At 38.5% G+C, this 22,338-nt stretch overlaps 1 protein-coding gene across 1 annotated transcript in view; it reads left to right on the top strand.

Annotated features, from left to right (window-relative positions):
* The window catches only part of ERICH2 (glutamate rich 2), a 38,127-nt gene that overhangs the window by 14,332 nt on the left and 1,457 nt on the right, over positions 1-22,338 (top strand). Inside the window, exons 6-8 of the mRNA XM_037043468.1 lie at positions 1,972-2,120; positions 5,130-5,317; positions 16,156-16,213. Of these exons, the coding sequence (XP_036899363.1) occupies positions 1,972-2,120; positions 5,130-5,317; positions 16,156-16,213 (395 nt within the window). The remainder of the gene's footprint in view (positions 1-1,971; positions 2,121-5,129; positions 5,318-16,155; positions 16,214-22,338) is intronic.

Raw genomic sequence — 22,338 nt, 5'->3', positions numbered from 1 at the left:
TGGGCCAAAATAGAATAGTGTAGTGCCTACTTTTTCTCCTGATCTCATTAATAATTAACTGCATCTTCTTATCAAACTACTTTTTGAAATGGTAAGGTGATCTTGTTCCCTCTAATTTGCTTGCAGAGAAGAGTTTGGGTGTGGTTTGGATGTTTGAAGTGGTTGGTTTGTGTAGCCAGTAAGCTTCACTGTTGTGTGGCATTGTCATCTCAGGTACCTTACCCATAGTTGGAGGCAAACAGGGCCAGTCCTGGAAAAAAATGATCAAGTAAGAAAATAGAAAATCATAGGGGACCTTTGTTTGGGGACTAGTGTGACCTGTGAAGTTGATGAATTTTCTCAGTTACCTTCACATTCCACTTTGTACTCCCTTATAGGCCCCATAATCTGACTGGAAGTGGAATTGGCCAAAAGGTCCTATTAAGCTTGGGTTAGGGGAGAACTAGAAGTTTCCTTTTCACACCAGTTCTTTGCCCTAATCTTCTGATTGATTCTTCATTCTGGTCCAAGCCACAAGGATGTTACAAACCATGAGTTTCACATTGCTGTGCACACAAAACTCTCATTTATTGTTTTCCCCATAGATCCATGTGGGAAAGATTTTATCCACTCAACAAATTGCACTTAATTAACAAACTTTTCCGTAGTAAAAGTAAAATATATCTTTACTGCTGGACAAACTCTGTAGATCTTGGCCCCTTGGTCTGTTAGGGGTTCTGGTCAAGCTTTTTTTTTTTTTTTTAAAGATTTTATTTATCTTTAGAGAGGAAGGGAAAGAGAGAAGGAGAGAAATATCAATGTATGGTTGCTTCTCATGAGTCCCCTGCTGGGAACTGGCCTGCAACCCAGGCATGTGCCCTGACTGGGAATCGAACCGTGATCGTGTAGTTTGCAGGCCCGTACTCAGTCCACTGAGCTACACCAGCCAGGGCTCTGGTCAAGCTTTTGAGCATACCTAAAGATGGAAGGGGGAAGTGGCTGAAGCAGCCCCACAGCACTCAGTACTCTTGAGGCTGAAAACATTTTAGCTGTATGTTATTACATAAGCATATGTTTTATCTTTTCTGAAACAAATGACAAGTTATTTTTTATTCTCATTTTTACACTTTAAATAAATGCCTCTGGACGAAGACCAAGAATGGCCAGCAAACTTTATATGTCAGCAACACAAGTTTCTATAAATGGAGCTAAGACATTCTTGGAAAAGTAAATTTTAATTAATTTTTAGGCCCATGTTTGAAGAATTTATAAATCACTTTAAAACAAAGTTTAAAATATAAACTTCCTGAAAGACTTGTCTAATTCCAGAAATTTGGGAGCATTTCATAAATGCCCAGTGCTCAATCCTAAAACCCTCTTGTGTAGATACGTTCCAGATATCTAGATACGTTCCAGATATCTATATACGTTCTAGATATCTAACTAGACTAACTCTAACCTTAGCAGATACTAAGTTAAATATCTCCCATTTCCAAAGGGTATTACAAAAAGGAAAAAATTTGAATCTTTCCTTAATTGTAACTATTTAAATAACAGATCTTTTAGAGTATACTAGTTGGTACTTTTAAAAATGGTTAGAGGCATTATTACCATAAATAACTTCACTTTGACAAATGGAAGTCAATAGACCAAAAGGTTAATATTAGTGTTGCATTCTCTCCATAATGTAGCATTTAGCAATGGTGAGAATCGATTTACAAGCTTAAAAAAAAAAAGGCTAGTATTTCTTAAATCCTTTTATTCTATTATATATGTTACAATGATGTACCAAAGACATTCATAGAACTGATTGCTTATATGCTCTATGTTAAAGAATTATGAAAAATTCTAAGAATCATAACACAATGGCAAATGCCAGACAGGGATAGAATTTTACTGTATGTTTATATTAAATGTGCATGTACCTATATAAGGCTTTAAACAGAATTGTGTCTAGGAAAGTATTTTTTGACTATCAATTTTAACATTTAGGAAGGAAGTCTCCTCAAAAAATATTGGAAATAAGGCCTCTTTAAAGAATACTGAAAATAGAGTGTCTTCAAAGAGTATTGAAAATGAAGATACAGAAACAAACCTACAATCTAAGCTATGGTCATCTTCCTTCTTAAAAGAAAGCACAGGTAATAACTCCTGATTTTATTTGTGTTTTTGTTTAATTGTTGTTTCCAATTCCGCCCTCTTTCACCAGAGCCTTTGGAGTTTTTAACAACCCTTTCGATCAGGAGAAGATCCTGGGAATCGGTACTTTTTCTAATTCATGTACCAGATGATTCTGAAATGCAGTCAGGTGTAGGCCCCGTGGGAAAAAAATTACATGAAATGATAATAATAGAGCATTAAATTTTAGAATGAATTAAAATACCAAATGAAAACATTAACAAGTTCCATTCTTTCAACAGCAATTTATTGAGTGCCAGGCACTGGATACAATACTTAGCAAATAGGCAAGGTTCTTGCCCTTATGGCGTTCACATTCTAGTGGGAGATGGACAACCAACTATTATAAATAAATAAACAAATAATATAAAATAAATGCAAACAAAAAAACAATACCATATAGTTTGTGATCGGTGTTATAATGTTACTAAATGGCACCTGGAGAGGACTGCCTTAGATCTAGGGATCAGGAAATCTCTCCTGAAGCTCTGTGTTTGTGAATTAACAGTTTCTGTGACATCACGTACAGCCCTTCCCCTGATGACCTCAGTGTGATGAGCCAGTGAATAGGCTGGGTCCACACTGGAAGATCAGAGTCAGCAGCTGTAAACTGATGGAGACTATAAAGGAAACAGACGCAGGTAGATGGCTCACATAGCCCAACCATCCTACTCTGGGAAGGACTTGGTATCCCTTTTCAGGGTAGAAGGGTTTTTTTTCTTTTTAGAGTCATGAAATTGCTTTAGGTTCAAGAGTTTTACCAATTTTTTAAAAATATTTTTATTTATTTATCTTTAGAGGGAGGGAAGGAGAGAGGGAGAGAAATATCAATGTATGGTTGCCTCTCATGTGTCCCCCTCTGGGAACTGGCCTGCAACCCAGGCATGTACCCTGACTGGGAATCGAACTGCGTTGCTTTGGTTCGCAGGCCCGTGCTCAATCCACTGAGCTACACCAGCCAGGGCAAGTTTTACCAATTTTTTAATTCTTTTGGTCTGTGTTCTCTTAATTTTTTTCTCTAGAGCGCTTCTGGGCTTGCTCATTTTCTTCTAACGCGGGTGTTTCTACATTATTTAGAGTAGCTCCTGGCCACTTTCCCATTAAAGAAGGTATCTCAGAAAACTCCCCTGATACTCAAAATCTTACAAGAAAAGGGCGGTGTAGCACAAGTTAGAGTCAAGCTGACAGAGATATCCGCAGGGCCAAAGGAGTCCTGTGGGCTCGTTCAGTAGTGTTTCTCAAAGAGATAAGTTTAGGAAACATGTAGTAAACTTTTTTAAGGATTAGTTTAAAAGTAGCATGTTTTGATAAGTAGAAAAAATAATATAAGATGTGGTGAAGAATATGGACTCTGGAGCCAAACTGACTCCCCAGTGCACTACTTCATTAGCAGTGTGAAGTTGGGCAGGTTATAACCTGTCTGTCTCTCCATTTCTTCTAGGAAAACCTCCTTGGGATGTTGAGAAAATTAAATGAATGAATAGACATAGTGTTCAGAAGAGCAGTGGCATTTAATGTGATTGTTATGTTATTTTTATTAATACATCCATCAGTTTCATGGAGGATGGTGTTTATGATCTGACAAGTTTTATGTTAAAAAAGTAGATTCAAAGAAAAATATTAAGTAATTAGTATAGGTAGCACTCACATGGCAAAATGGCTGAAGAAGGCATAAGAATTACTGAAGATTGGAAAATGTTCTAATAGGTTGTACCATGGAGATTATACCTCTTATATATTTCTCTACCACTTCCTCTCCATCTCTGTTTTACCAGTGCCCTATCATCTCTCTCACCTGGATATTTAAAAAAGAACTATAATCTGTCCCCTTGCTTTTTTTGGTCTCCCCTCAAATAGGCTTTTCACCCTGCTATCCAGATTTTTCTTCAGAAATGCAAAATTGATCATACTTGTTTTCTTACAGAAAATCTTTTATTAGTAGCCCCTTCATTCTTAAGATAAACCCCAAGGCTTCCAGCCCATGAGACTATTATTCATGTAGCTCCTACCCATACTTCAAGCCACATCTGTCACCATTTCAGCTTCAATCTTGACCCTAAAGCAGCATCAAAGTGCTGTAGTCCACACATATTCTTGCTTCTGCATTGGCCCACACTGTCCCTTCTCCCTGGAAAAACTAATCCACTTAGACTGGACCATTCCTGACCACTCCCCAGACTGGGATATGGCCCTCCTTTGCTCTCCTGTTTACCTAGGACACATCTTCATCACTGCCCTCCCATACTGTTTTATAATTATCCATTTTGTTTATGACTTCAGTTAAAGTTGCAAGTACTCCGAGATCAAGGACTATTCATTACTGTGTTCCTGGGACTCGGCATAGTGCTAGGTACTGCATGGGTAGTCTGTCGGTGTTGCCGAATTTTCCTTTTTCAGTCATCTGTTTAGTCATAGGTACCGTGACTCGACATTAAGGGAAATCATTAATCATGTTATATTTACAGTACTACACGTGTATTTCTTCCTAATTTGCATGTGTTTGTATGGAGAGAGAAAGAACTTTATTCTCAAGCATCCAAGAGTGACATGACATAAGGTTATTCGCTTCTTAGCCTCTCCAGTGTTTTTCTCTTTAAGCTCTTTATTTTGTATTTACCTTCCTATAAGAACAATTTAGGAAATATATTTCTGGAGATAGGACAGCATTAATTTCTTTTTGTTTTAAATTATAAGTAAGACTTTTCCATTTATTAAAATTTCAAGCACCAAACAACATTAATATTAGCCCAATGTTATTGGTGTGGGTTGTTTTCCTCTTTCACTTGACAATTTTATTACCTTTTTTTTGAAAATGGAAACCAGTGCTGTTTAGTCATGAAAAACAAAACAAAACTCCAGAACAGGAAGCCATATAGGAAACATGTACACTAGTTACATTATAAATTAGGAGTAACAATTAAAAATTTCTTAACTTATAAACATTTACTGATTAATTTTGTACTTTGTTTTAGGTGAAGTGGGCAAAGATGAAGTCCTTGCAAAGCGTGAGAAAAAGAGTGAATATTGCCTTCAGGATATAGATGATAAGTTGTCCGAATCAACAGATGATGATGATGGTGAAGATGACACCAGTGATGAAGATAGTGAAGACAGTAACCCAAATAGTGATACTCATGCCCCATTAGAATTAATGGCAGAAGTAAGTTTTACCTGTGCATTTTGATTTTAGAAATGTAGAAATATTAATAGTATATAACCTTGAAGTTTAAAAAAATGGTAAAAAGATCCTTGCCCACGTACAGATGCTTACCAGGCTACTCATTTCTCTCATGACTCTCACAAGTTAGGGGTGAGAGGAGATTCTGCAAGTGACTGACAGTTTTCTGGTACAGGCAGAAGCAGGACTAAGAGAGGCTTTGGTATAAAACCCTTCAAGGACTGTTTAAAGGAATGCTTCCCACACAAAGCATGGAAACCACGCTAGTTACTGGGAATATATAGAAATAAATGAGAAAGACATGTCATACCTTTGAGAACTAATAGACATATTATTTATATATAACAATTTATAATAAAATGAAATATGTGCTTGTTGCAGTATTTATGAAGTTCTCTGGGAACAGGGAGGGTTAAGTGAGTAATTCAGGAGAGAAACCAGAGAAATGGGGTAAAAGTTTTAGAGACTTACAGGAAGAGGGAAGGGTAGATATTCATCTGGTAAACGAGTTGATGGCATTCCTGACTTAGGAAACAGCATGTGCAAAGGGACCAAAGCCTGCAATGTCACGTGCAGAAATTGTATGTAAACATTTACTGATAATCTATGGAGAACAAAACTGTTTTACCTCACCTGTTATCGTATCACAGTCTGTCTCTACCTAAAATTCCACAACTTCATGTATATTGTACAAACTTCATTATTGTACATTTTCATTTCCCCTTCTCATCCTTTGTATTATTGTTGTCATACATTTAACTTCTACATATAGTATAAGCTCCACAATACTTTCTTTTTGTTTTAAATAAGTATCACAGGGGTTTTCAACCTTTTGGCATCTCTGGACCACACATCAAATACATTGTGACACAATCCCCAAAAAATGTCATAATGTTTTAAGTGAATTTATGATTTTGTCTTGGGTTGAATTCATAGCCATCCTGGGATATATGTGGCCACAGGCTGAAGGTTGGTCTCCCCTGTGAGATTTTTTTATTTGGAACATATGTTCTTTTTTGGAACATATTTCTGGTGTTCTTTGTAGTTTTATGAGGATCCAACCTATCATCTGATACTATTTTCCTTTTACCTGAAAAACCCCTTTAGTATATTTTATAGTTCAGTTCTGCTGGCTGTGAATTATCTCATCTTTGTTTGAAAAAGTCTGAATGTCACCTTCTTTTTTCAGGGATGTGTTAGCTGGAGAGTTCTAGGTTGCCAGGTTTTTGGCAAATCCTATGTTTGAAATCCTATATTTGAAATCCTATATTTGAAAGGTTGCTACATTGTCAAATAGTTTCAGAAAAGGTGTCTGGAAATCCAAGATGGCAGAGTATTAAGTGGAAGTTGCACAAACCTCCTCCCAGGACCAAACCGGGAAAACAACTAAATTGCACAGAAATCATCCTGAATAACCAACTGAACACTAGCTAGAGAGAAGCCTTATAACCATGGACAGGCAGAAGAAACCAATTCACCACAACACTGGTAGGAAATGTGGAGGAGGAGCAAGAGGGATGACTATGCTCCTACAGACAGCAGCTGAAGTTCTAGAAGGATCTTTCAGTGGCTAGGGGGTTCCCCCTAAGAAATTTTGAGTCCAGACCTGAAGCTGGGCTCCCCAGCCTAGAGCAACAGTGTCAGGAAAGGAACCCAGATAACCTTCAGCCGTGAAAAGCAACGGAGTTTCTGTCCATTAGGGATTGATAGCTGGAGACTATCAGAGGATCAACACACAAAATTCCATTTGCAGCCTCTTAACCTGGACTCCAGCAGAGGGAGGGCAGAATGAACTAGAGACTTGTGAGGAGAGTCTGAGGATGGTGGCTCTGGGGAGAGAGCTGAAGGAACACCTGCCAGGATTCTTGTGCTGGATCATTCCCTATACTGCAGAGGCCACCTTTCTCAGGCAGGGCACTCCCCTCCAAGCGACATCAGCCTGAGTGGAAGCAGAAGCCCTGCACATAGGAATTACTCCTCCTACCCTGTGGTGCTGAGGAGTATACCTGGAGGTTATCTCAGTGATTAAGTTTAACAACTAAAGCAGATCTCTTAAAGCTCTGGGACTCTAGCTGGTCTGGCTGCTTGTAAAAGCCAGCTTTGGTGTGCATCCCATTCTTTCTGCACACAAATAGGCATAGCAGAGGGACCCATACACTCTGGGTCACTGTTAGATACAAAAAGATTGCTCAGGGCCAGTCACATGCAGTGTCTGACATAGGTCTACACCAGAGTTTTTGTGGATCTACCTAATACATAGAAACAAACAACAAACAGCCAAAATGGAAGACAAAGAAACAGACCCCAAATGAAAGAATGAGAATCCTCCTGAAGAACTGAATGAAATGGAGGCAAACAATTTATTAGATAATAGAGCTTAGAGTAATGATTATAAGGATACTCAACAGCATGAAAAAGATAACCAGAAATAATAATAAATGACTAGTTACAACTAAAAAACACAGTATCTGAAATAAATAATACACTGGAAGGAATAAACAGGTTAGATGAAACAGGGGATTGAATCACTGATTTAGAACACAAGGTAGAAAATGCTGAGCAGAGCAACAACAACAAAAAATTTTTAATGAAGAACACTTAAGAATCCTTTAGGACAACATGAAGCACAACGACATTGACATCATGGGGGTACCAGAAGAAGAAAAGAGTGAGCAAGGGATCAAGAATTTATTTGAAGAAACAATGACTGAAAACTTCCCTGGTGTGATAAAAAAAAAAAAAAGACATACAATTCCAGGATATACAGAGAGTCCCAAACAAAATGGACCCAAACAGGACTATGCCAAGACATGTCATAATTAAAATGGCAAAGTTTAAAAGACAAGGAGAGAATCCTAAAAGCCCCATGTGCAGAGCTGGGAGTTACATACAAGGAAGCTCCAATTAGATGTCATGTGATTTCTCAAGAGATATTTCAGGCAAGAAAGGATTGTCATGAAATATTCAAGGGTAATGAAAAGCAAGGGTCTACAAACAAGGCTACTTCACCCAACAAGGCTATCATTTGAAATTCAAGGAGAAATAAAGAGCTTCTCCCCCAAATTACTGAACTAGTACTGCAACAGATGTTAAAGGGCGTTCTTTAAAAAGAAGTAGAGGCAAATAGTTTTAAAGTAAAATGGTAATAAATACATATTTATCAATAATCACCTTAAATGTAAATGGTTTAAATGCTCCAACAAAAAGGGTAGCTGAATGGATAAGAAAACAAGATTCATATATATGCTTTCTCTAAGAGACCTACATCATCTCGAAAGATACTTACAGACTAAAAGTAAAGGTATGGAAAAAGATATTTCATGGAAATATGGAAAGGGGGAAAGAAGCACTGGGGAAGCAATACTTATATCCAACAAAATAGACTTTAAAACCCAGGCTATAGTAAGAGACACAAAAGGATACTACATAATGATAAAGGGAACAATCCAACAAGAGGATATAACTCTAGTAAACATGTATGCATCCAACACAGGAGCACCTAAATATGTAAAGCAAATCTTGATGGACATAAGAGGAGTGATCAAGAGAAATGCAGTCATAGCAGGGGGTTTTAACACAAAATTGCATCAATGGATAGATCTTCCAGACAAAATCAACAAGGAGATAGTGTGCCTTAAACAACACACTAGATTAGATGGATTTAATTGATATCTTCAGCGCATTTCATTCCAAAGTAGCAGAATATACTTACTTTTCAAGTGCACATGGAATATTTTCTAGGGTAGACCACATGTTAGGACACAGAACAAGTCTCAATAAATTTAACAAGATTGAAATCTTATCAAGCATCTTCTCTGACCACAGTGCTAAGAAACTAGACATCAATCAAAAGAACACTGAAAAATACACAAGGATGGAAGCTAAATAACATGATTTTAAACAATGAATTGGTCGACAAGATAAAAGAAGAACTCAAAAGATACCTTGAAACAATTGAGAATGAGATGCAACAATCCAAAATTGGCAGGACACAGGGACAGCAATCCTAAAAGGGAAATTCATAGCATTACAAGCTTATCCAAACAAACAAGAGAAAGCTCAAAAACAATCTAACTTTATCTAGTCAAGATAGAGGCATAAGTAAACACAGTTTGCCTCTTCACACAACCACAAAAAAGTTACAACTAAATACAAAACATCTATCACCCAGAATCATCAGAAAATCAAGCTGTGTGGAAGACAGATAACCAAGGACTTAAAGAAGTCACAGTCTTCAATATGGGTAGGAGGGATGGAGACCTGGAGACATGGAAGGGGCAGTCCCACACTTACCTGTGGTAGATTCAGGAGGGATACCTTAGGAGTGAGGGATCCCCTCCCACACCAGACCACCCAGGCCAGGTTTCCAGTGCCAGGAAACAGTCTCCATAATTTTTGGTTGTAAAAAACAGTAGGATTGGAGAGGGTCAGAAGAATCTGTGGGATTCTCAGGCATCACTTAAAGGGCCCACAACCATATTAGAAATTACACAGACTCACTCCCTGTGCACTCCAGTGGCAGGACAGCAGCTGGAAAGGCACCAGTGGCATATGGGAGGAAATAGAAGTATCTGGCATCAGGACAAGTGCCAAGGAACAGCTTCCTCCAGGACAAAACTCCAAAGGCCAGGCAGCAGCCATTGTCCCTTTTCTGAGCCCTTCACCACACAAAGCCACAGAGCATGACATCATATCTGAGACCCCATCACCCTGGTTCATATGGTTGCCCAACTAAGATTACCTAAGGCTCCACCTCATCCAAGTTATGGGTGCACTTTTCTATAGTGGGCGGCATTCCTAAGACGGAATGAAAGCAGCTTTGCCTAATACACAGAAAAAAAAAAAAAAAAAAACACAGGGAGGCTGCCAAAATGAAGAGATAAAGAAACATGGCCCAAATTAAAGAACAGAAGAGAACTCCAGAAAAACAAACAAAATGGAGATAAGCAATCTATCAGAAGCAGAGTAAAGAAACATTGGTTATTAGGATGCTCAAGGAACTCATTGGGTACTTCAACAGCATAAAAAAAAGATGCAGGGAGAAATGAAGTGATATAAAGTACGGGGAATCAACAGTGGAGTGGATGAAGCTGAGAACTCAAATCAACGATATGGAACATAAGGCAAATAAAAAACATTCAATCAGAAGAACAAGAAGAGAAAATAATACAAAAAAAAAGAAAGAAGGATAGGCTAAGGAGCCCCTGGGACAACTTCAAACATACCAACATTCAAACCATCGGGGTGCCAGAAGAAGAAGAAAAAGTAAGAAATTTAAAACTTATTTGACTTCCGCCAAGATGGAGGCATAGGTGGAAACACTGTGCCTTCTCCCACAACCAAGTTTGGATACAACAAAAGTTTTGGAGAACTAAGACACACCCAGAGACCAGAAAACCGAATTATATGGAAGTCAACAGCTATGAACCGTTCAACGGGGATGGTAAGAGAGACAGAGCCAGCAGCAGAGCAGGGTCGGGAAGGACAGACCTAGGAGCGCAGGCAGCCCGGACCTAGTCAGGGTGCGGGTCAGACTGACCAAGGTTGCACATTCGCACGCAGTGAGACGGACCACGCAGGCCCCAGGGGGCGAACCCAGTGGTGGAGAGCTGACAGCGGTGGCACACTCGCGTGCAGTGGAGTGGGGCGCGTGGCCCTGGTGACAGTGGTGGCTGCGGTGCTGGTGGGGGTCGTGGAGGCGGGCGCCGGAGGGAAGCCATTGTCCCTCTTTGACCCCGTCCCCACATACAACGTCACAACCCAGCGACTGAGTTGCCCTGCTCTGGTGAAAACCTAGGGCTCCGTTCCTGCTACTTAACAGGCACGAACAGCCCAAAAGATGGTGCAAGAACTCAAAGTCCCAGAGCCAATAACTCTAAGCGACCAACAGATTGCCAGCCTCTCAGAAGCCCAATTTAAAACACTATTTATCAGGATGCTCACAGAATTGGTAGAGTACAGTCACAAATTAGAGGAACTTAGTCACAAATTAGAGGAACATATGAAGGCTAAACTAATTGAAATGAAGGGAGATGTCCAGGAAACCAATAGCGATGGAAAGGAAAATGGGACTCAAATCAAGGGAGTGGACCAGAAGGAAGAACGAAACATCCCACCAGAAAATAGTAAAGAAACAAGAATTCAAAAAAATGAGGAGAGGCTTAGGAACCTCCAGGACATCTTTAAACGTTCCAACATCCGGATTATAGGGGTACCAGAAGGGGGAAAGAAACAGCCACGAGTGGAAAATGTATTTGAACAAATAATAAAGGAGAACTTCCCCAGTCTGGCAAAGGAAATAGACTTCCAGGAAATCCAGGAAGCTCAGAGAGTGCCAAAGAAGTTGGACCCAAGAAGGAACACACCAAGGCACATCATAATTACATTAGCCAAGACTAAAATGAAGGAGAGAATCCTAGAAGCAGCAAGGGATAAGGGGACAGTCACCTACAAAGGAGTACCCATCAGACTGTCAGCGGATTTCTCAAAAGAGACCTTACAGGCAAGAAGGGGCTGGAAAGAAGTATTCCAAGTCATGAAATCCAAAGACCTACAGCCAAGATTGCTTTATCCAGCAAAACTTTCATTTAGAATGGAAGGACAGATAAAGTGCTTCTCAGATAAGGTCAAGTTCAAGGAGTTCATCATCACCAAGCCCTTATTATATGAAATGCTAAAGGGACTTATATAAGAAAAAGAAGATGAAAAATATGAACAGTGAAAGGACAGCAAACACACAGTTATTAACAACCACACCTAAAACAAAAGCAAACCAAGAGGACAGCTAGATCAGGAGTGGAACCATAGAAATGAAGAACACATGGAGGGTTAGCAACAGGGGAGTGGGAGGAGGAGAAGGGGGGAGAAGGCACAGAAAATAGCATAGATGGTAGGTAGAAAATAGATAGGGGGAGGGCGAGAATAGCAGGGGAAATATAGAATCTAAAGAAGTTGAGACACGTGGTTATAAACTAAGGGGGGAGAAGGGTGGGGGAGGGAGTGTGCGGGTGGAGGGGAATGAAGGGGGGAATAGAACAACTGTAATGGTATAATCAATAAACTATATTGATTTCTTTTAAAAAAAAAGAAACCTCCATTTAAAAAAAAATAAAAATAAAAAAATAAAACTTATTTGAAAGAAAATAATGAAAGAAAACTAATTTGGTGAAGGAAATAGACTTAGAAGTCCTGGAAGCACAGAAAGTCCCAAACCAGATGGACACAAAGAGAATCACCAAGACACATCATAATTAAAACGTCGAGGGTTAAAGATAAAGAATCTTAACGGTAGCAAGAGAAAAGCAGAGTTACCTGTAAAGGAGTTCCCATAAGACCGTCAGCTGATTTCTCAAAAAAATTTTGCAGGCAAGAAGTATTCAAAGTAATGAAAAGCAAGGACCTACAACCCAGATTACTCTGTCCAGCAAAGCTATCATTTAGAATTGAAGGGCAAATAAAGTGCTTCCTAGACAAGGTAAAGTTAAAGGAGTTCATCATCACCAAGCCATTTTTATATGAAATGTTCAAGGGACTTACTTAAGAAAAAGAAGGTCAAAACTATGAACATTAAAATGGTAATCAACTCACAGCTATCAACAATTGAATATGAAAAACTAAGCAAACAAGCAACAATGAAACCTAAACATAAATATGGAGATCATTTGGAGGGTTTTCAGGTAGGAGGGGAAGGGGAAGATGGGAAAGATGCAGGGATTAAGAAGAACCAATTGGCAGGTACTGAATAGACAATGATGTTAAGAACAGTACAGGAAATGTGGTAGCTAAAGAATTCATATGCAGCTTTGGCTGGCATGGCTCAGTGGATTGAGTGCTGGCCTGCAAACCAAAGGGTTGTGGGTTCTATTCCCAGTCAAGGCATATGCCTGGGTTTCGGGCCAGGTCCCCAGTATGGGGCACACAAGAGGCAACCACACATCGATGTTTCTCTCCCTCTTTCTCCTTTCATTCCCCTCTGTCTACAAATAAATAAAATCTTTAAAAAAAAAGAAGAATATATCCATTACCCATGGACATGAACTAAGCAAGGAGAGGAGGAAGCCAAAGGGAATGTGTGGTATTGAGTGGAGGTGTCAAATGGGAAAAAGAGTTGGACAGTGGTTATATAATAATAAAAAAATGTATTTAAAAAGCAAAAAGACAACAAAAAAATCTAACTTTACACTTAAACAATCTTGAAGAACAACAAACAAAGCCTAAAGTGAGCAGAAGGAAGGAATTAATAAAGATCAGAGCAGAAATAAATGACATACAGTCTAAAAACAAAATACAAAAGATAAATGAATCCAAGAGCTGGGTCTGCCCTGGCTGGTGTGGCTCAGTGGATTGAGCACCGGCCTGCAAACCAAAGGGTGCCAGTTCAATCCCCAGTCAGGTCACATTCCTGGGTTGGGGTCCAGGTGCCCAGTAGGGGTCCCATGAAAGGCATCCACACATTGATGTTTCTCCTCTTTCTTCCTTCCCTTCTCTCTAAAAAGAAAAAAAATTAAATCTTTAAAAAATATTAAAATTGAATACAGCAATACATCAAAGAGATCATACACCATGATCAACTGAGATTCATTGTGATGCAAGGTAAGTACAATATTCACAAAAAATAAATGAGTCATGACAAAATGAAGGATAGAAAACCACATGATCATAACAGTAGATACAGAAGAATTTTATAAAATCCAGCATCCATTTATGATAAAAAACTCTGATCAAAGTGGAAATAGAAGGAACATTTGAAAGTAGGTTGCAGACATCATAAAACTTCACCCCTAAAATTTGAGCATGGGTCTCCTAAGAATAAGTTCATTCTTCAAAGTAACATCATACCCTTCTCACATCTAAGAAAATTAACAAGTTTTGTAATATAGTATATTATATTAAAATTTAGACTTCCCAATTTGTCTTTAAAATGACTTAAAACTGGATTATTTTCCAGTCAGGATCCTGTCGAAATTCATGTTTTGAGTTTAGTTTTTGAGCATTTATTTTGGATGTCACAAGTAATTTAATAGAACACCAGTTTTTAAAAGACTTGCCTTCAGCTTAATTTTGAAGTCTTTAAGTAATTTTCATGAAACTCTTTAGTCAAATATCCATTGTGCGAATTGCTTAATTTCACTGGCTTTTCAACTATTGAGAGAAAATATATTTTATGTTAATGACATAAAATAGATCAATGCCAATAAAAAATAGGTCAATTTGCAGGAGCCTTTGAAATGGATTCTATGCACCATTTCATTTTCTGAGATTAGTATTATGTTTAAATTTAAATTTTCCATAAAGACTTTAGAGATATAAAGATAATAAGTGAACTAACAAAATTACTTAAAACTAAAAGATAGTCTTTTACGTAACTCATGAATTAAAAATAAAAATCTAAACTTATAACCTATTTAGAAAGTAGTGACAACCATAACAGTAAATATGAAAACATTTAAAAAGTGCTTAATTTCAAATGCTTTGATGATGATAATGATTCAAGAAAGAATGACAGTTAATGAACTTAATATTAGTGCCAAAACCCAGAAGAGCAACATAAGCATAGGTACAAAGAATTAAAGGAACAAATTAATAATTCAAAGTAAAATCAAATTAATATATCAATTTAAGAGTTAGATATTTGAAAAATGATGTAGATCAATCAGATATAATTAAATGGAAGAAATCTACAAATAAGAATTAACCTTAGACAAGAATATATTTTTAAATACAAGAGAATTATTAATATGTGAATAAATGAAAATTGTGATGAAATTATAGAAAAATCTCTAGAAGAGTTTTATTTACATTAGAAAACTAAATAATCTAATACCCATGTGAAAAGTTTAGAAAACTGGTAGGGAACTGCTTTTTAGAATGGCCCCTGGGTATTTATGAAATATCTGGAAATGTGTGAGAAGTATTGTTTGTTTTTTGTTGTGTATGACTTGATGCTCGTATCTCTTGGAGACTACACATATGGAACTAGTGAATCTACATATGTTTCAGAATATGTCACACAAGCAAAAACAATCATCTAAGTGTAGGCTGATTTTTGCAATGGTATCATAGTTTAAATAATAAAATAGTAGTTTGGTAAACTGCAGCCTAGATAAAGAAAAATATATAAGAATAGTTCATTCCATGGGAGAAAATTATGATATGTAAACATGAACATGATTTTTATTTTTAAAAATGTTACTGAACAATCCTAGTTTTTGTATATATGTGGTCATCTATGGAAACAATATACATGAAGATGTAATAATAAACTTGTCTGGATAGTAGACATAGAATCCTTTAAATTCAGGACAGAGGTATTTATTTAGCTTTTAAATTTTCTACGTACAAAGACATATATTACTTTGTAATAAGAAAAATATAAGGAATAGAAAAGCAGGATGGTATGAGAGCAATAGTGGAAAATAATGAATATACATATGTAAATTGTAAATCTACATTTTTTAACTAAGTATTATCCGGTAATTACGGATGAAGCTCACAAATAGAAGCTGAATCTGAATCAGAATCAAAAGTATATTAAAATGGCTAATGTCCTCACCATCTCTGCCAGTTGAATCAACCTATGTATTCTTAAATTGTTCTGTAGTATATATATCGTGTGGCAGCGGCAGCAAAGTAGAAGTATACTTATATGTTACCACGAAAAGTCCTTAAATATTCTTAATTGAGATTAACAGACTCATTCCTGGAAAAACATGTGTAATGTTAAAAGCAAAATAATCATTAATGGAATATTTTCTTGAAAGTTTATAATTGACACTTAAATTCTCTGTAACTACTTGTCTGAAAAATTTAATGTTTTCCAGTTCTTAAGAGCAGAAATGAGCCAAGACTACCATTTGGCTAAAAAATTATGTCAGATGAGTAAGTACAAAATACTTTGTTTTCCAATCTTCTCTTTGTTTCTAAATACATTCCATACTATATAAGATGGTTTGGTGTTCATAAGTCCAGTGAATTTCCCTGATAGTGTCTCAGTGATTTCTTGACAGTAAATTAGGTTGATTGGTATAAGGACAAATGTAGACTTCTAGACTAACTTTGAGTGAGATCAAGTGAAAGAGACTGACTAATCACCGCTAATTACCATGAAGGTTAAGTCAAAATCCTTACCTTTATGATAAGGATCTGTGCCTTTAGTTTCAGAGACGTGTCAGTGCAACAACTGACAACAACAACTCTGAACATGCAGTTGATCCAGAGGTATCTGAGTGCCTGTATGTGTCAGGCACTGTTCCAGACACTGGAAATACAGCAGCCAACAACACAGATAATGACCCCACCTTTATATCTAGTGTCAGAAGATAATAAACATAGAGAGAGATAGGTGCTATCTGGGGGAATAAAGTAGGAAAGAAGGACTAGGAATTACTGGGAGGAGGCAAAGCACTTCAAATAAGATGGTCCCAGAAGGCCTCATGAAAAGACTCGAGCAAAGACTTGAGGCAGGTGGGTATCTGGAAGAAGTGAGTTCCAGGGAGGACTAATAGCCAATATGCTGAGATGAGAGTGTGCCTGATGAACAAGGAGGGCAGTGTAATTGGAGCAGAATAAGCGATGGGAAGTGTGATAGGACATGAGGTCACAGGTTTTGGGTTGGGGGTTGCACAGATTCCATTGCACCTTTCCACAGTTTAAGGGTCTTCACTTAGAGTTCTCTGAGTAGCAAACTGCTGGATACTTTTGAGTAGAAGAATATAATCCTACATTTTTTTCTTTCTATCTTTGATTTATAGTCGTTTGACCCGATGTTCAATGTAGTTGTGGTTTTCTTTGTCTTTATATAAAGGGAGATTTGAGAGGTTTGCAGGGTTTAATTATGTGGGTTGTTGTTTTCATCAACTTCAAACAATTCTTGGCCATTACCTTTTCAAATTCACTTATGCCCCATTCTCTTTCTCTCTTTTCTTCCTGGATCTTCTGTTACACATAAACTAGAGTTTTTTTCATGGTGTCCCATGTATATTTGATAGTCACTATTGGGTTTTGTTTTTCCTTTTTTTTTAATTTCTCTGCTTCAGTTGGGATAGTTTCTATTTGTACTTCAGACTTATCCTATCTTCTGCTGTGTCCCATCGGCTGTTAAAACTATCCAATGAGGTTTTTTTTTTGATATCCATTGAATTCTTAATTTCAAAGATTGTATTTTCCAGTTTTAGAAAGTCCATTATACAACTTCGAAAGATTCCCACTCTCTGTTGAAGTCCACATCGTTTTCAACTATTTTACCCATCTTTTTCTCTAATATGTCATAGTAATTTTCAAAATGAAATGGCAACTCTCCAATAAACTGTATTGATAACAGGACTCAAAATATCAACTAGTGTTAGGCTGCAGTCTCATGGTAAAAGTCCATGAAGTGAATGTGTAGTATAGGAATTGTGAGCATCTACTCTCATTTGCCTCACAGAGTCCCCACTATGGATACAGTACTTCTGAAATCATTGGCAATTTTTTTTTAATTCTCACCTGAGGAAATGTTTGTTGATTTTTAGAGAGAGAAGGAGGAGAGAGAAACATCAGCTGGTTGCCTCTCACACATTCCCCAACCAGGGATCGACCCTGCAACCTAGGTATGTGTCCTGGCCAGGGTTCAAACCTGAAACCATTTGGTGTACGGAATGATGCTCCAACCATCTGAGCCACCCAGCCAGGGTTCATTGGCTAATTTTTAAAATGGGTTTCTTGAATGCTTTAATGCTACCTATTTTATCCTACACTTTGGACAAGCCATTGAATAAAATATTTTTATCAAAACTATTTTTGGTGGCCCATACATAGAATTTCTGATCAGAAGGAATTCTTAGAAAGAATCATGTCCAATCCTCTAATTTATAAATAATGAAACTGAAGCTGAGAGAGGTTAAGCAGCCTCATCAGCCCCACTCAGGGAGCGGGTGGCACGGCCTGGAACCCAAGCCTCCTCCCCTACAACCCCTTTCTTCTCTGTGGGGCTGGGGTAGAACGGAGCAACTGTGGCGCTAGCTCCCAGTTCCCTGAGTTTCCTGTGGAGCCTAATTGTGGGAAAATTTATATAGCATCTTTCAGTATTCATCAGTTAGTTTTAGAAGGTCTCTGGCTGAGGCTTACAAAATACATGCACTGGTAATCCCATCTCTCCATCAGTTTCGGCTGTTAGCCCTGCAGTGTGCTGCATAAACAGCAGGTGCTTCATAAAATGCTTATTGACCTGACTCCAGCCAGTGAGTACACATTAAGTGCCAGGTGAATGGGGATGAAAAGTCAAAATGATCTGTCTTAATGGGGTTATACCCCTTTAAAAAGTCACTCACTCCCATCTTTCCTTCCTTCCAACAAATACATATTGACCACCATATCTGTACCAGATGTTATGGCAGGAGTTACAAAGAGAGCAGAAATTAGAGCCAACATGCTTGAAACCCATTGGGATTGACATAGACGAGATTTGGTTTGGTTTTCACCTCTAGTGGCTCATCTAGTAACACTGTGCACTCTTTTTCTGTGTGAAAATACAAGCCTCTAAAACTAAGGACTAGGCTTTAGGAAAAGGAGTTATGGAGGGCCCTAACGTAGGCACCATGGTCTAGGGAGCAAATTGGGAAAGAATACTCTCAAAAGAAAGAAGAGGCTCGTGGAAACATGGGCAAAGAGGCCCAGAGGTGGGGGTTTGGGGCAGGAAGTAGCTATTGATATGAAGGTAGGGAGGCCCAGGGTTAGCAATGCCAAGCAAGTTCAAGGGAGAACAGAGCTGAAGGCAGGCTCTGCCTCAGGGAGAAGGAAGTACTAGTTCTTTGGTGCCAAAGGAACACTTGGCTGAGGGCTGCCAAAGTTCCTCTCTGTATTCACAGTAACAGACAAATGGAATTTTTCATGTAGCATGGACCCCCCCAAAAAATATATATATATATACATTCTTACAGTGTAGATAGTCTTTTGTCTCTTTTTTCCTGCTTCTAGCTCTTTTCTAGACATTCCCCCTTTCTCTATAGATAGATATTTATATATTTATGTATGTAAACATAGATTATGTATTTACATATTTATGTATGTATAGATTGAGCACCCACTAGGAAAGCATTCATATTATATTGTTTAATTCTTCAAATAATTCTGTGAGGCTGATATTATTAAACCTTCTTTACAGATGAGGAAACTGAGGCTAGCAAAGAAAACTAGGTCACACAAAGGCACACGGCTGCCTAGTGGTAAAGTTTGGATGAGATCCCAGGTCTGGCTTGAAAGCCTGTGGTTTCCTACTATATCTCACTGTCTCATTTTATTAATAAGCTTGTATTTCTAGTCAAATAGGCAAAGACTTGGAAACGAGACACTGTTGTGGACCAATTGGTGGTTGACTAATATATTTATTTTATTAGTAAATATATTTATTGTGAGATAATTTATATGAAATAATGCAGCTTGTCCCTTCAGAAATGTTTTACAAATTTATTTTCTTGAACAAAGCCTCGGGGTCCTGGTGTGTTTTCGTCTTGTCTGATTACAGCACAGTCATTTACATCTTGCTTGGCTGCAGGGCTTCCCGTCTGGCATCCCATGCACTCACGGGTTCTTTTCTCTGTCCTGCCTTTTAGAAATTTGTATTGGGTTCCCCCCAGGAAATTTTACCTGTTGGCGAAGGCTTGAATTTTATGCCTTCCATGCTCAGTTTCTATGTGGTCCTAGTATTTCCACAGCCATTTTTCTGCTGTCTCATGCAGAGCTGGTATCTCTGCTCCTGCCATTTCCTGCCAGGCATTAGCAGCAGCCTGGAGACGTGATTTTTAATGGAGCTGAAAGTCAAGAGTCCCAAGCACTTGTCTTAGTTCATGTCTTGAACGACTGTGAGATTTTGTGCCAGTCTTCCTATTTCTTGGTCTTTTCACCTGTAAGAAGGAGTCTGCAACTCAGTCTTCTCAGCACCACACTTCTGCTCACAGGCAGCCCTAGATTCTGTTAGCCTGGAGCACCCATTCCATCTACTATAATACCTGTAAACGCTCAAGGAAAGTGGCCTGGAAACCAAAGTGGCTCTCATCATCGTAAGTCTAACACAAACACTGATGTATCTTCAGAAAACATAGTTCCTATAACTTTTTTTCTTTTTGAGTAAAATAAATCATTCTGTCCTATTAGCTTAGATATCATTTTTCTAGGCAAAAAGGACTGCTTTCTGTTCAGTTGTCCCTCTTCATTTATTTCATTTATTAGTGTTTCGAGGGCTACAGCTCTGTTCTGGGCACCACAGGGATGTAAACAGTGAACAAGACCCACATTCAGTCGCCCCGAGAACAGCCTGCAGCCTGAGGGACTTAGAACCCCACGGGCAGCAGAGCCCCTGGCTCCCTGCCCTCGCTTCAGCCAGAAGGAAGTATCCATTGAATTCTTAGGAAGGAACCAAGTCTGTCTCTAGGCCCAGACCATTCCAGAAAAACTAATAATAATCAACATTTGTTCAACACTTCTCATGCACCGAGGTCTGGACTAAATACTTTATCTGCATTGTCTCATTGATTCATTAAAGTAGGCCGAGGTGGCTAATAGTATTATTACAGATAAAAGAACTGAAAGGCAAGATTTTAAATACTTTCTGCAAGGTAACACAGCTAGACAGTGGCAGAACCTGGATTCACATCTGACAGTCTTTCTTCAAGGCCCACACTGGGCTCTGCCCAGGTTGGGAAACAGCCCCCAGAACACCATCTGCATGTGCTAGAGGCTTCTCTTACTTTTTTTCAAACTCTACTAACTTATCCAAGAGTAAGAAGAATGTTTGATTCATCACCTGGAATGGATACTGCTGGGCTAAGCTTCAGTGTGGACGCCTTTCTCTCACTCTGAAAATTAACAACTGCCAGTGGTTTTGGTTAAACCATGCAAGTAACCTGGTGCCACACTCTAATCCCATGGAATAATCCTAATTGCAATAAGAAATTTCCTAAAGTGTGTTACTAGGAAATTAATAACACTTCTTAATAAATGTCCTACCAAAAAGGATCCCATAGGAATAATAAATTGGGGAAACCACATTCTCCTAAGATTCAAAGTAGTTATGAGCATGTTTATACTTCATAAAATCCTTCAGCTGCCTCTTACTGTAACCGTTCCCTGGCTAATTTTATTTAACCTAGTTTTCCAAGTATGTATTCACCTCTTAAGAAACTAGTCTCTCAAGGAGCGGGTTGGAGAACCCCCTCTCTAGAAGGAGGGAGAAAGAGGCTTGGCCTCAGAGAAAGATTTAGTCCAAGTTAAAATGTATAAAAAGTTACTTTTATTAGAAACCTTAAAAGATGTATAAATACCTATGGGATCCTCAGAAGCAGCTCGTGAGCAGGTGCACAGCCATGCTAATGCAGATGGGTAGATTGTTGTGGTAGTGGATTAGGAAATAAAAACACTGGATTGGTGTGTCAGGACGAAAGCCGTAGGGGGTGGTCCTCCGAGGGGGTGGGGACTGGCTGAACCGTCCACGGTTCTCTCTCTCACTGTTAGCCAGGCCGACAGCACACTTGATGTTTCAGCGCCCCCTGGGTGCCATCGGGGTACTGCACAGGAGCCACGGCATGAAATAGATGATGCAGAAGTATGACTACTCAAGGTAGGCAGGAGGACAGTAGAGAGAGATCTGAACAATAAAATAGTCCAGAAAGCTCTCAAACAAAAGGTATAAATCATCCTGCTCTGTAGGACACTGGTAACACACCAACAAGCCTTGAAAAATCTGTTGGTGTAGTCCAAAGGAAAGATGACACATTCGCATGCACATTCACATAAAGGACCAACAAAAAGGAATACCCAGTGCTGAAAACAGTGGGTCTGATGATCAGGGGAGGCAATGACCGGGGTGCAAACTAGGGGGAAAGTTTTAAGGAAGAAAAATAAGAAACATCAGTTTTCCTGTATGAAAGATGGGTTTTTAGAAATGGCATCTCTACCCTGGAAGAGCTTGCACTAAAAAACAACAAAACAAAACCAACTCTGTTCCTTTATGTTCAGTGTGTTCCAGTGAG

This window comes from Sturnira hondurensis, unplaced genomic scaffold (genome assembly GCF_014824575.4).
Source record: "Sturnira hondurensis isolate 20B ecotype Veracruz unplaced genomic scaffold, ASM1482457v3 Scaffold0004136, whole genome shotgun sequence".
Taxonomy (NCBI): Eukaryota; Metazoa; Chordata; class Mammalia; order Chiroptera; family Phyllostomidae; genus Sturnira; species Sturnira hondurensis.
Note: the sequence above shows the minus strand (reverse complement) of the source record. Positions and strands in the feature narration are given on the sequence as shown.